Source organism: Desmodus rotundus, chromosome 11 (assembly GCF_022682495.2).
Source record: "Desmodus rotundus isolate HL8 chromosome 11, HLdesRot8A.1, whole genome shotgun sequence".
Lineage (NCBI taxonomy): Eukaryota > Metazoa > Chordata > Mammalia > Chiroptera > Phyllostomidae > Desmodus > Desmodus rotundus.
The window spans coordinates 77,938,843-77,952,739 of record NC_071397.1 but is presented as its reverse complement, the minus strand read 5'-3'; the positions used below and the strand labels follow the sequence as shown (position 1 = coordinate 77,952,739).

General features: G+C 39.8%; 1 protein-coding gene across 16 annotated transcripts in view; it reads left to right on the top strand.

Annotated features, from left to right (window-relative positions):
• EPB41L2 (erythrocyte membrane protein band 4.1 like 2) overlaps positions 1-13,897 on the top strand; it is a 205,498-nt gene that overhangs the window by 128,154 nt on the left and 63,447 nt on the right. For all 16 annotated transcript variants that reach the window (XM_071219697.1, XM_053913810.1, XM_053913809.1 and 13 more), the window contains one exon: positions 10,639-10,681. In XM_071219697.1, the coding sequence (XP_071075798.1) occupies positions 10,639-10,681 (43 nt within the window). The remainder of the gene's footprint in view (positions 1-10,638; positions 10,682-13,897) is intronic.

Below are 13,897 nucleotides of genomic sequence, written 5' to 3'. Positions count from 1 at the left end.
ACTAAGGAATCTAGATTTTTGTCCTAATGTGAAGGGTTTAACATAGGAAATGGCACGGTCAGATTTGTATTTCAGAAAGCGTGACCTCTTCATGGTATGGAGAGAGTGTAGGGGACTGAGACTGGAAGCAGGAAGGTCAGGCGTCTTAGTCCAGGGGTGATGGGAACTAGGAGAGTGACATTGGGAGGGAAGATGAAGAGACACAGATACTGAGTAGGTTGTGTCTGCAGGACTTTGTGACTGATCAGCTCTGGGGTACGAGGGTGAGCGAGGGGTTGAGGATAAGTCCCAGGTTTCACGTTTGGGTAGCCAGAGAGCTCGTTGGCAACTTTCATATGGGGAACTTGCAGGAGGAGCAGCACTTTGGGGTTAAGGGGCAGAGATAGAATCTACTTTTCATTTCTCTGAGCTGGAAATGCTTGTACACTGTTGGTTGGGTGATGTTTGGGCTGAAAATCAGGGTGTAGGTGATAGCTGAGGTAAGTTAACAGTAAAGCATTTGAGAGCGGGTGTAAACCATTGTTTAAAGAAGCCTGGTCACGAAGAGAAGGGCAAGTGGGACAGTGATACTAGAGGATGTAGGCTGTCGCCGTCCAGTGGAACTTGTCATGATGGTGACGTGTCCCAGATGCGCTCGGTCTGGTGTGGTAGCTGCTAGTCGCATACGGGCATTGATCAGTATGGCAGGCGTGACTGAGGAAGTGGTGTTAAATGTTATTTACTTGAACAAATTTAAATTGGTGGCTATCATATATAACAGTGCAGAGAGTTTACCAGGGGCTCTTCAGTTGACATGTTTGCTTGGATGGAAATAACTTTGGACTTTGGCTCTGGGAAAGCCTAGGAAAAGGGTGAGTTTGAAGAGAGGAAAGTAAGAATGATGGAAGGAGAGGATAAGCCTTGAATAAAGAGGGTGACCTCATACCCAGAGTCTGCAAGAAGATAAGAAGTGGTGCAATCGTAAACAAATCTGAGTTAGGCAAAGTGCAGCCCAAAATCTCTGGGAAATGGAGGGTAAGATCATCTGCGAAGAGTGACTGGGATAGCAGTGGGGACCCAGAGAGGCAGACTACTAAAAACAAGTGAGTGGGTTGCTGTGGACAGTCCAGCGGACACTGGAGATCATACAGTTGTGATGGCAGAAGAATATGTAGCTCTTTGTTTTTTCTCTAATTGCCATCTGCAGCCAGGGTATGGTAGTGCGGAAATGGAGTATGAAAGAGGGGCCCCAGTTGGCTAGTTGACGGTGGTTATGGGAGGAAAAAAGATTCAGAAAACCGGAGGTGCTGACGAGATAGTGATCACAGGCTCATAGGAAGGAGCATAACTGAAGCTGTGATGGGCTGACAGGCTGGGAGAAAAGGCTAGGGCCAAAGGAAGAAAGTTCAAAGTTAAAGAACAGGTACAACGGGAATAAACGGGTAGAAAACTTAGAAGGAGAGGAGATAATTGCGTCTGAGAATGGAGGGTGAAGTCTAATGAAATGGAGAACTCTGTGTGATGAGAAAACCACGTGTTAGTCATGAAAAGGGGTGGCCGAAGTCAAGGAGAGGGGAAGGTCATTAAGGCAGGGAATGTTAAGGTCAGGATAGGTTTGGAGGGGTTCCCCATAGGATTCTCACTAACAAAAAAATGCTAATGCTGAATAAGGATCTCGTAATTCCTTGTTTACTTCGTAGTTTCTCTTATGAGAAGCCAGGTGAAAATGCTCACACGTATAGGCATACACTTTGTGGAGGGTTTTTTTGTTGTTTGTTTGTTTGTTTGTTTTTGAGTCTTTATGGGTGCTTTATTCAGATGGTTGGCGATCTGGGAAGATGGTAGGTTTGTGCCCTAACAGACTGTCTCAAATTCCACTTTAAACTGACCCTTTTTATAAGAAGAAGAAAAGGGTAAGTGCGGGGTTTGGAATTTAGGGAAAAAGTTAATCAGATAAACAGCTGCAGTATTCTTTCATCTGTGTCCTGGGTGGTGGGCGCCTCACCCCGGAGTACAGTGGCTCAGATCTCATCTTGATGGCTTACAGTCCTCCTGAGGTACCAAGGTGGAACCACTTGTGGTCTCCTGGAGTCAGGGGGGGGTCATACTTTCAGTTCCTGCAACAATAGCTTTTTTACGTACATTGATCACTGAGCTTATTAGCTATTACCCAAAACTAAAAATTTTCCAACATTTGACTCCCCCATCATTCCCTGCTGTTAGTTTAAACTACCTTATTTCTGTGAGATCAGTTTCATACGGAAGTACTCATTTGGTTGTTGAGCATGCATCTGTGCATTAGACCGTCTCGTAGGGGCTTAGGAATACGTTTAGTTGCAGGTTCACACAATGGGGCACACTGTATGCAACAACAAGCTATGATAAAGCACAAAACAGTTTTTAGCACCGTTGACAAAAGTTGCACACTCAAGAGCTGGGGCTACATGAGTGGCTTTTAAGGAAAACATTTTCCTATCCTTTAGAGTTACCACAGGTCCCCAATCATAAATATCAGAGTGGGTTATTTTCCTGTTGATACGCTGAAACAAAATTTTGAAGGCTTTCCAGGGGAGTACAAACACCTGTAAGTAATGAAAGTTCAACATAAGTTCCTTCTACAAGACAAAATTCAGGGATGCTTAGAACATTTTTGCTAAATATACCCAAATATTTTCATCTCATTTGAAAGTAACAAGTTATCCATAACATGGGGTTAAACAAAAGTAATGAAAAGAATTAAGTCATTGTTTTCGAAAGATGACTTTGAAATCTTCTTGAGGTTCGGTGGTCCATTGTTCTTCCTGTGCTTTCTTTACTCTAATGTGATGACTCCAAGGTTTTATTCCTGCCAACTTTACCACGGTGGGGGTGGTGAGGAATATGTCCCAAGGTTCAGTCCACTTTTGTTCTAGTTGGCTTTCTGGAGATGCTGTTGTCCAAGTCTTGAGTAGCACCTTGTCTCCAGGTCCAAAGGAATGTAGCACACCTGTAGGAGAGAGGTCTCTGATACTAGCAAGATCATTAATTATAGCTAAGGTCTGACTTAAATGCTGTACATAGTTCTTTACCTTCACTTCTTGATCTATATGCGTATCTCCCACCCCAGTCACAGCCTGAACTGGTCGCCTGTGTGTGATTTTATAAGGACTCAACTGAATCCCACTGCCAGGAGCCACCCTCATCCCGAGCAGGGCAATAGGCGAAGCTTGATCCCAGTGGAGATGAGTTTCTTGGCACAGCTTGACTTTATTTTTCTTCAAGGTGTGAATCATCTTCTCTACCTTCCCAGAACGTAGACACACATTTTGTTATGTAGGCTTTAACTATAGAGCATTGGGAGAATAAACAATGGGTTTCCTTTTTGAAATATTAGCTTTGTAGAAAATGAATGCTCCACTGTAATTGGCAATATATTTAATTATTCACATATAACCCATTGGTTTTTATAACTTCTATATAATTTTTTAAAATTCCTTCTTAACTTGTGTAGACAAAAGTTAGTCCTTAAGGCATGTAGGCAAAAGAACTCTTATTTTTCAAATATAGATTTGTCTTGTGTCCTATTTTTTCCACAGAAAGTTATTACTGTCGTACCAACCCAGCTTAATCATTCCTGTTCTGTTCTCACACATGCAGTTTCAACAATAGAGTCGGACAGGATACAGAAATGGAAGCTGCTTTCTCTTGCATGCTGAACATTATCCGTATTTATAGAAGTTGCAGTCACGTACCACTTCACCCTTTTACACAGTAAAGGTGGGGGAAGCCATGGTTATAGAGTGGAAATTTTCCGTGGAGACAAATCTAAACTTTCTTTTGATTTTAGTGCCCTATTGTGTCCATCATGTTTGAGACCTTGAGTTGGAAGCCTTTCATTTCGCTCTGTGAAAGCCTGTCATTACTTGTGTTAGAAGTTCTTCACGTCTGTTGAGAACTCTTGTGAAAACTTTATTATGGAAAATATTTAAAATATGTAAAATCAGGCACTGTTGTTACATTTTTATATATGAAATTTCAAGTCCATAAAGCTCTTGTATTCATGTCTACATGGAACCATCATTAAGAATTTTGGACCTTCTTTAAAGGGGAAAAACATTGTCTTGAATTTTTGATGTTAGAGTTTGGCATCTGGCCCCCAGATTATACTATCATTTTGCTTTAAGCGATATTGAAAGAGGAGCTTATTAGAAGTGTAGTTGATATTCACAGCTAACTTCATGAAAATTGATGAAAGCCAGGCCATTGCCCCCCAGAAACTATAACTAAAAGCTCAAATATTAACCTTTTTGGTCATATATAAACTATTCTATAATAAAATTCTATATGCAATCCAGTTACACCTTATAATGCCACAGACAGGAGTTGAATCACTTTCTCCAGGTGCATGGTGAATGATTCACTGTTACATAGAAAACCTGTAACTTTTCTGCCTACCACCAGCATTATGTAATGTTCTATTAGACCTAATTTAGGCAAAGGGGATCTGCTTTAGTGCTATAAATTCTCAAGGAAAAATGCAGATTTTAGACAAAATTATTCTTATACTTCTAACATTTGGTAGTACAATGTAGGTTGGGTTGAATTTAATTTCTCTCACCTGACCAAATTGACAACCACTGAAGGTGAGTCAGGAGGCAGGGCTAGGCATTTTGTAACACTCCCAAGTGGGACCTGAGCATCCAGCCTGAAGGGGAGTTAGGCAAGATAGGTAGGTTTCTTGGAGTTGTCGTCTAGGTCTGGTGTGGTGAGTGGCCCTCGACAGGCAGCTGCCACTCACACTGCTAATGGGATGCTGATAGGGAGGAGTTCAAAGAAGTGCTTAGACACGGGAACGTGGAAGCATGGACATGCTCGAGCTTTCTGCAGGAAGCTGCCAACAACTGGAATATTGAGCCAGCAAAGGCTGGGCATCTACCTGATGAAGTAGATGAAGGACTTGGAAAATGTCTCTCTACACTTGACTTTCAGGAAAAAAGACAGGAATTTCTACATAAAAAGAAATCTAGGGCTATACCACTCAAGGGGTAGACCAGGGGCCCATGGCAGAGGCACCACCTAGAAGCTTGCTGGAAATGAAGAATTCAGGTCCTTGCCCCCAGTCTTACTCAGTCGTCATCTGTTCATTGACTAGATCTTCAGGTGATTCATGTAATGTCTCCAGGGTTGGCCAACCTTCTGGCATCTCTGGGCCATGCTGGAAGAAGAAGAGTTGTCTTGAGCCACACATTAAATACACAAACATTAAGGAAAACTGATGAGCAAAAAGGTTTTGACTAAATTTAGGATTTTCTGTTGGGCCACATTCATTGCCATCCTGGGCCGCATGTGGCCTGTGGGCTGTGAGTTGGACACCCCTGATTGTAAACCTTTAAGGTTTGAGAAGCACTGATCTGTGGGATAAAATATTCTCTTGAGGTGGCGGAGAGAGTTATAGGGGTTTAGAATTTCACTAAAGCCAAGGGAGTAGGAAGTCCTGGTAACCCAAAGTGGCTCGAGGTTCCAGAAGTGTTCCAATACCCATAGTAGACACTTAGGTAGGAGGTGGGCCGTCCCTATTTCACTCTGCATAGAAATTTGGACCATAAATCTCTGAGGGTTTTTTTTAAAAAAAACTGGCATCCTAACCAGAAATATGATTCATAAGCAAGCTTTTGTATTTTTCTAGATGATTCTTGTTAGAGAATAATTGAGAATCATTTTTAGTTTACACTTTTTCTGAGAACCATCATTGAAAATGTTGTAGGGAAATGCCAGAACGCCTGGTTAACCCTCAATGCCAGAACATCTGTTTTACGCTCAGATTTGTAGTAGATGGAGAATAGGATTAAGGAGAAGAACTGACAGAAGGACTTCAGTGTAAAAAACAAGTGTACAGCTCTTTGCTTTCTACTTAGTGAAAAATTTCTGAAATCTTATAAGATAGGGTTTTTTTAAAACCTTTTTTGGTGCTTTAGCAATCTGTTGAATTCTAGGGGCTGCTTCTCATAACAGTGGTTTAAAGGTATAATTATAAAGGACACAGGCCTGCAAAGGAAGCCAAAGACAAACAGCACTCTTAAAATATTAAAGAATTTGGGATAAAGTAATCATTAGTATCGAATCTACCGTATTTTGCCATGTATAATACTCTCCTGTGTACATTGTGCACCCATATATTTTGCCAAGCTTTCAGGGGAAAAAATCTTTTATTTTAATTTTTAAATTCAATTATTTATTTATTTATATTTGGATAGTTGTTTTTTGTGTTATAAAGGAACTTTAGCATTTATTTTTGAACTTAAGGTACAAGAAATTTTATGTAACAAATAATTATAAAACACAAGAACAGATAACAAGGTATTTCAGGTGCTACTCATGTATAATGTGCATCCTTATTTTTCCCTTAAAAATTTGGGCAAAAAAAGTAAGCATTATACACGGCAAAAATATGATAATTTCTACTGTGATTTTAAAATATTGATTAGCATAATTGATATATCAAGATCTGCGACTACTGTAATATGATAATGGAAGTATTTTTGATTTCTACGAGTGACAAAGCCAAAGGTTCTGCTGATATTACCCGGGCTTTCTTCTCCTGCATTCATAATTGATAGTAAAGCTAAATGTCAGTTAGCGGTTAGTGAAAGTAGCGATGTAAAGTTTTTTCCCCCCACCTGATTCATAAACTCAGGATTTTATGTTCTAAGGTGATTTAATAACACTGACATTCTAGGACCACATTTTCATTTTAGTTTACTTTGTTGGAAGCCTGTGATAGGATTCCTGGTAACTTTTATTAATTTCTTATTTTACCTGCTATTCATTCAGAAGATAAATATTTACTGAGTTCATACTTTGGGAATGGGGTGGAGAGAAAGGGGAAGGTGAGGAGGAGAAGACCAAATTGAGTGAGTGAAGTCTCTGCTCTAAAGCAGCTGGCACAATACTTGACTTTTTCTTCCAGTAAAGCAAAGTAAATTTACTGAAATCCAGCAAGGATTAAGCTCTTTTTAGTTTTGTATTGTTGAGTATTTGTTAAAGTTTGGGAAACACTGAGAAAATTCCTGTCTTGCCTGATCATGGGTTGTGTGGAGCCGTCACTTAGAGATTCTCGGGCCCCTGACCCAGAGAACGTTTCAGGTGGGCGACAGGTAAAGCTGTCTGTGTAACAAATTTGCCGGGTGACTCCTCATCATCAGGCAGTATTTAGAAAAGCTTACCTAGATAATACTTGAACGTGAACATAAAAGCCCTTGGACTCGTCATACTGGTGATTATTTGCATGAGGAGGGATTGTGCTCTTTTTGCATTGTCTTCATTTCCAGCAAGAGTCTTTGCAGTACGGCAGCTTTGTAGGAAGGGCTGATACTATCAGATAGTTTTCTCTGAGGAAAAGGGGTCTTTTTTTTATTTCATCTGGCCCATGGTTATAGTGATTGTATTTTGTGAACTCAGAGTCTGATTTATTAATGTTTTATGGGTAGAAATATTTATATAAATACTAACTTCTTTAATATATGTAAGATCACCTTTGGAAATATAAAATGCGAGGAAGGGGGAGATATATGTATCTCCCTTCTTTAATATTCATACATACATATACTTACATAATGTACACACACACCAAAGATGATGAGCCAAAAACCTGTCGGTTAAAGACATTGGGTAAAGTACTTACTCTTCTGGAAGCACTGAGTGAATGATTGATTGTAAGAACTACCCTGACTTAGATGTTATCATCCTCATCTTACACTTGAGGAAATTGAAGCTTAAAGGAGCCAAGGACTGAGCCCAGGTTCACACAAGAGTTGGTGGAAAGCCAGAATTTGACTCCATGTACTTCTGATTCCAAAGTCTATAAATGTGGCAGCCAAATCTTTAAAAAATGGTAATGACATACGATAATCTATCAAAATGCGTGTGTACATTTATGTCATTCACTTTTTTCACCCTTTTATGTCTACTTCTTGGTTTACCCAGCGCTCTTCCTTAAGCGTCAAAACTTAAGAAGTTTATTTTTTAGTTGTTAAAGATTTTATGTCTATTAATTTATTTGTAATTGATAATGCAGATAATAGACTTACATGTCTTTTAAAAGTCATTTTAAGTCATTCTTGTTTTTTACTCATGAGTTTTGTTCCTAGGCCGTAAAATTATATCTCACTCATGATCGAAGTACTCATTGGAGTTCATTATTTAAACAAAAATAAATCTAACAGAAGAATAGAATCTGTGGTCTTTTGGGACGACCACAGCATCAGGAGGTAGGAGGCAAGCAATGGGCAGATACTGGTCAGCAAGTGTTCAGTACCTACTGGTTGCCTAAAACTGCCCAGCACTGTGGAGCATACACATAGCGTGGCCCATCCTTGCCCTTGCTAAGTTGTGCTGGGGAGGGAGAAGACCTCCTCACTCGATGGTGGGAATGGAGTTCACAGTGTGGAAGTGAGTGGACTTAGTAAAGGGAAGAGCATGCAGGTGAATGGAAGGATTACTTCTGCTGCTGCTATTTGATCATATCAGGTCAACTCTGCCTACTCAGTATTTGGATAGGGATCGGAAATAAAGAAGAGAGCCACTTCAATCTTTTAATACTGTGGCTGGCCATGTTGTGGAAAGTGGCCTGAGAATGACAACGTGTCTGAATTCGGCTGGCTGACGCACAGGAACTTGTCACTCATAGTCTGGAGTCTGCAGAGCTCCCTGGACTCTCTCCATGCTGTGCAGAAACTGCCAGGTAACTCACACAAGGGGTTGATGCTTCAGGTGAGAAGGGAAGGTGCTGAATGGTGTGGACAATGGTTATTTCTGGGGCCGGGGTCACAGAAGATGATGATGCTTCTGTCATTTTCCTCCTTGAAAAGAGAGTTTGTTTTGTGGCTAGACCTTTAACTGATAGTTTCCCCTCCACTCTCTTTTTTCTCTGTGTTAACAGAAGGGTTTTTTTTTTTTCCCTTTTCAGTTTGGCACCAGGTGACTCTGATTAATTTTTTCTTGCTGTGGTTGTTACTTCCTTGGATGAAATGCCACAACACATTTGGTCCTCCTTCGCCTCTCACCCAGCCTTCCCTCTGTCTGTCTGACTAGAGACTGAAGGATGTGTTTTTCTCGTTTGTGTTCACTCATCAGAGCCGGCCATTTGTGAGCCAGCTGTTGTGTGGGACAGCAGCTGCAAGGCCGGGAAGCTGCATACCAGGCCCTTTCCTGTGGGGAGAGTTATAGTTCTTCCTTACGTCGCACTGGGGGTACCATTAGAAGGTTCCACTGGCCCTTCGCATCACTGGGCCATGTAGCAGGGACACCAGTGACGTGAAACTAGACGAAGCTCTGGTAGTTTTTTATTGAGGGGTTTGCATATAACCACTGTCAGAACAGAGCCATGCACACCGTGGCTCCTTGTTGCCCTGGGTCCCAGCTGTGACAGGTGCAGTGAAACCCACAGGGGTCTGTGCAGCTTTGCTTTCAAAACATCCTGGTATATATACTTTTTAACAGTGGAAGTTCATGTTCTCTTGTACTAATTCAATATCTTGTTGAGACAGTAAGCTATTATCTTCTACATAATGAACATTTTAATTGTTTGCTTTATATATCCAAATAAAATTCTGTTTAAATACATGTTATAATACATTATTTGGGATGCTTACAGAATGAATGAAACTTATTATAAAGCCAGTTATTTGAATCAGTTTATTGTATCTCAAAAATGTACTTGTTCTCCTGTGTTAATGAAGATAAGTTAAAGTGTACTTTACTAATGACTTGTGGATAAGGTAGGAGAAGTATAAAACATATATATAAAACTTTTTTAGTTGGGTCTTTTGCCTATAGCTTTGAAAGACACATATGTAATGTCCTTAGATGACTTGAACTTGAGTAGTTCAAGTTTGGTCTTTTTGCTTTAGGATATTCTAATAGTTTCCTAGAATTTTTTTTATGTTAACTTTCTCAAAGGGGAGACGTAGTGGAAAGTGAAACAGAGTTTTTTATGATTGTGATTTCCACGTTGGAATGAAGTTTAAACAGGATGTTTCATGAAGACCAGGAAGGAAAATTTCTGCTCCAACCTGACAGTACTTCTCTACAGCATTGCATAGTATAAGGGAAAAGAAAGTTTAAGGAAGAGGAGGATTTGGCTTTAGGAGTTGAGATGATTGTGTTTGACTGGTGTATATATACTTTTAATGGACAGTTTCCAAGTCACATTTTACCCCTTATGAGTTGGAGCCAGTCATTGAGCTCTCATTTCAGCATCCTCAGGGGCTGTTTCCTGGCAGTTCTGTAGAATAAAGATTGCGTGTATGTCTAGCCACTATACTGTACATGTGAAATTAATACAAAGTAATATTGAATGTAAACTGTAATTGAAAGATAAAATAAAAAGACTATGTAGATACATTATGACTCAATCATTTTGATAGATGTTTAATTTCATATGCCATAAAATAAGGCCCAAGAGACTCACCTTAAAAGTGATGTACTGTTTTATTTACAACACATTCAAAAACAAATCAATACTTAGCCCAGTGGAATGCTAATAGGTGGAGGCTACTTCTAATAGGACTTGGTTAAGATATGTTTACATTCAACTAAGTGTGTGAACGGTAAAGCCTTCCATTTTGGACTCTGAGATATTTCTTATGGGTTAATTAACCTCTTTTTTTTCCTCCCCTGCAGAACTGGCTAGATCCTGCAAAACAAATAAAGAGACAACTGCGAAGTGAGTATTTAAATAACCATACTTTGAAGTTATTAAGCTAATCTTCACATCTATCTTTAATAAAATTCATAGCAATGTAGAGCAGAATAATAAGATAGTGATAGAATGATCAGCTCTATTTTTCATTTTTGTCTTCTTGGAAGTGAGGGATACTGATATTATTCTGGAATCATGACTGTTTTTTGTACATGAGGTCCGGAGGTTCTAGGCTCATAGTCCTAAGCCTTTTCTCACAGGGTCTACCACTTCGAAGTATATCTGACCTTTTTCTCTGGAGAAAAGAATGGGAAGTTGTTTTTCTGTAACTTTTACTTTTTATGTAAATTTTACTCTATTAATAGTACTTTGTCTGCTTCATCTTGGAAGCACATAATTAGTTTGTTTAATAAGCATATTTCTGGCCCCAGGTTCTTGTAGATACACTGTTTTTAGATGTACTGGAGTGAGGACTATAGGGGAGGAAATATGCAGAACGGTCTTTTCAGTCCTCTGAGGTCATAGCCGCCTTTTTTTTTTCCTACCCTGCACTTTATTTACAAATATATTTCCCCTCTATTGTTATGGTTTTCTCTTTAAATTTAAATTATAATCTACTTCAAAGTGATTTTGGTATGAGATCATCACATTCTCTACACCTTTGTCTCACAGTCCAAGGCTGCTTAGCGCCTTCTCTGAGGCCGGCTTTGTCACTAGTCCAGCCTGGCCCTTTCTCCCGTTTCCCCATGTATCCTCACTCTAGACTCCCAAAGTGACTTTGAGTGTCTGTCCCAACTGGTGTCAGTTCCCCCTGTAGGTTCTGCCTCTGCAGGTTGATTTGCCTTGTGGTGATGCCATGATCTCTGTGCTGGGAAACATTATCACCACAGCAGCATCTCTCACTGGGGCCTGGATACCGAATTTACTGCCAGGTCAGCAGATGACTGAAGCAGATAAGTTAGCAAGCCACTAACAGCTGGGATTTCCAGGACAATGAATTCTTACCAGCCCTCCTGGCCTGCTGGGTGAAACCCTGTCCCTGAGTGCCAGCTGCAGGGTGCCCTTTGTGCAGTCGGTTTCGTTTCCCTCCTTACTGTCACTAACATCAGAACACTGGAGCGAACCGAGGCTCTTCTTCTGTTCTTTTCTGTCTCCCTTCTGTCCCACTGCGGGTTCTCCACATTTGTTTTTTCCACTTCTTTTCCATTCTTTGTCAAATTATTAATCCTTTTTGGAGTTTTTCTGTCATTTCTTTTCCTACTCCTTTTTAATCTCAGCATTTATATAATCTATATCTTCTAGTCTTCTTTTTTATTCTCAGCTTATATATAGATATCTATATAGCTATGTCTTATTTTTTTCTCCTTCCTCTCCTTATAGACTCGTCTTTCTTTTATTTAAATCTTTGATTAGAATGATCTTTCTGATTTGCCCAGGCCTGAAAACTGAGGGATTCTCAGCATGTGGAACTTTTCACTGCTGAAACCACCACAGTCCCAGGCAAGCAGGGATGGTTGGTCACCCGATCGTTTTTTGACTATTATTCCCTGGCTTTCCAGCATTCCCTCCCTCCATTCCTTACACCCGCCCAGTCCCCCTGCGTTTATTATCTCGGTGTTTCATCTGTGTATGTTTGTTTCATGATGGACGAGGGGAGAATAAAGAAAAGGAGTGAAATGCTGACATTATGGAAGAAACCGTACCAGAAAGCTTTGGAGCCTTTTCCTCTGTTCCCTCTGCAGTTATCACATATTAACAAAGTGCATGTCTTCAGAAAGGCACAGATGCGTGTTTCTTTCACTTTCTTTGAATCCAGAGCTGACACGTGACCTCAACAGGAGAGAACAGGATAACCTCTGAAACATGATTGATGTCCCATTGAGTCGTTTCCTATGGTTTTGTTGTGGCTTTTGTTTGATTATTTTTGACGCTCAATCAGAGTCATGGAGATTTTTCTGACTTTTGGAAGGCAAGACTCTTACTGATTATGAGTCATGGTCTTATGTTTTGATTATTTGTGAAGTTTTCTAAAGTTATTTCAGGACTTTTGCCCTGTGGTTTGGCAAGAAGAGTAATAGTAACAAATAGGATTTGACTTATTCAGACTATTAAGGCTCGTTCTCTAAATGGAATTCTGCACTGTCCCAATCATGAAAGTAGGCTGAGGAAATAAAGTTTGCTGTTGTGTTTTACCTTTGTTTTGCTGGTGTTAGAATGGACGAAATAACCATTTGTCCTTTCTTAGTCTCTTTTGTGATTTATTGTTACTCAGTTAATTGGCAACTAGCAAAGGTAAAAGTTAATCTTTTTTTCAGTTACTTTTGACAACCAACAACCTATTGGTTCCTGTATAAAATGAGCCTTAAATCTTTAGATTTCAAATGTATGCAAATAGACTATCCATCTAAGGTTTGTCTATGATTAATATGTAAATAATCCATAAATAGATGGATTTTATATATAGCTAGGTAAAAATTATAATGTGAAATTAAATTAAAAGTCTAGCATTTTTGGTGCATTTTTGGTGCATTTTACCAATGCTAGAATTGGAAATATACCCTAAAATACATGTTCCATTAGAAATTTATCCCTGTAGTCACGTTCAGGCAGGCATGTGCTAGAAAACAAATAAATAGGGATCCATTAAAAACTGACAGTCCTATGATGAGTTTGCCTAATTGTGCGTTAGTCGTCTAAGAAGTGCATTTGCATCTCAGCCAGCGGGGGATACAGGCCAGGAAACAGCTTGTCTCTCCATATTCAGGAAAGTCCTGCATCCCTTTACGAAGTTTTAAGTGTGTAAAGCAAACTGTTCTTTAAATTCAAAAGAATCGACTTTTATTAGAATAATGATGTTTTGAACCAAAATCCAGCCAAAGTGCCCGTGTGTTCACAGTAGCCCTTCATCGGCTGTTCGTTGGCTTTTGAGTAAAGTTCGCGTGCTGATGCTGATGGCCCGACGAGGGCAAAGTGACACACTGAACAGGGACTGCGGTTCAAGACATTGTTCTTCGAGTTGTAAATTGGAGTGGTTGTGAGGCCTTCAGATATGTGTGAAATGAAACACACGCACACTTTTTTGGTTTAATTTGGAAATTCTGTAGACTTTGAGCACAACTCTAAATTCAGGGCATTGGAATTATTTGGATCCCTTTAGGAAAATAATACCTTCCCTCTCCCAGAGTTGTGTGTGTTTTTGTTTGATTTTAAAGCCATCCAAAGCCTGTTATATAGAACGTT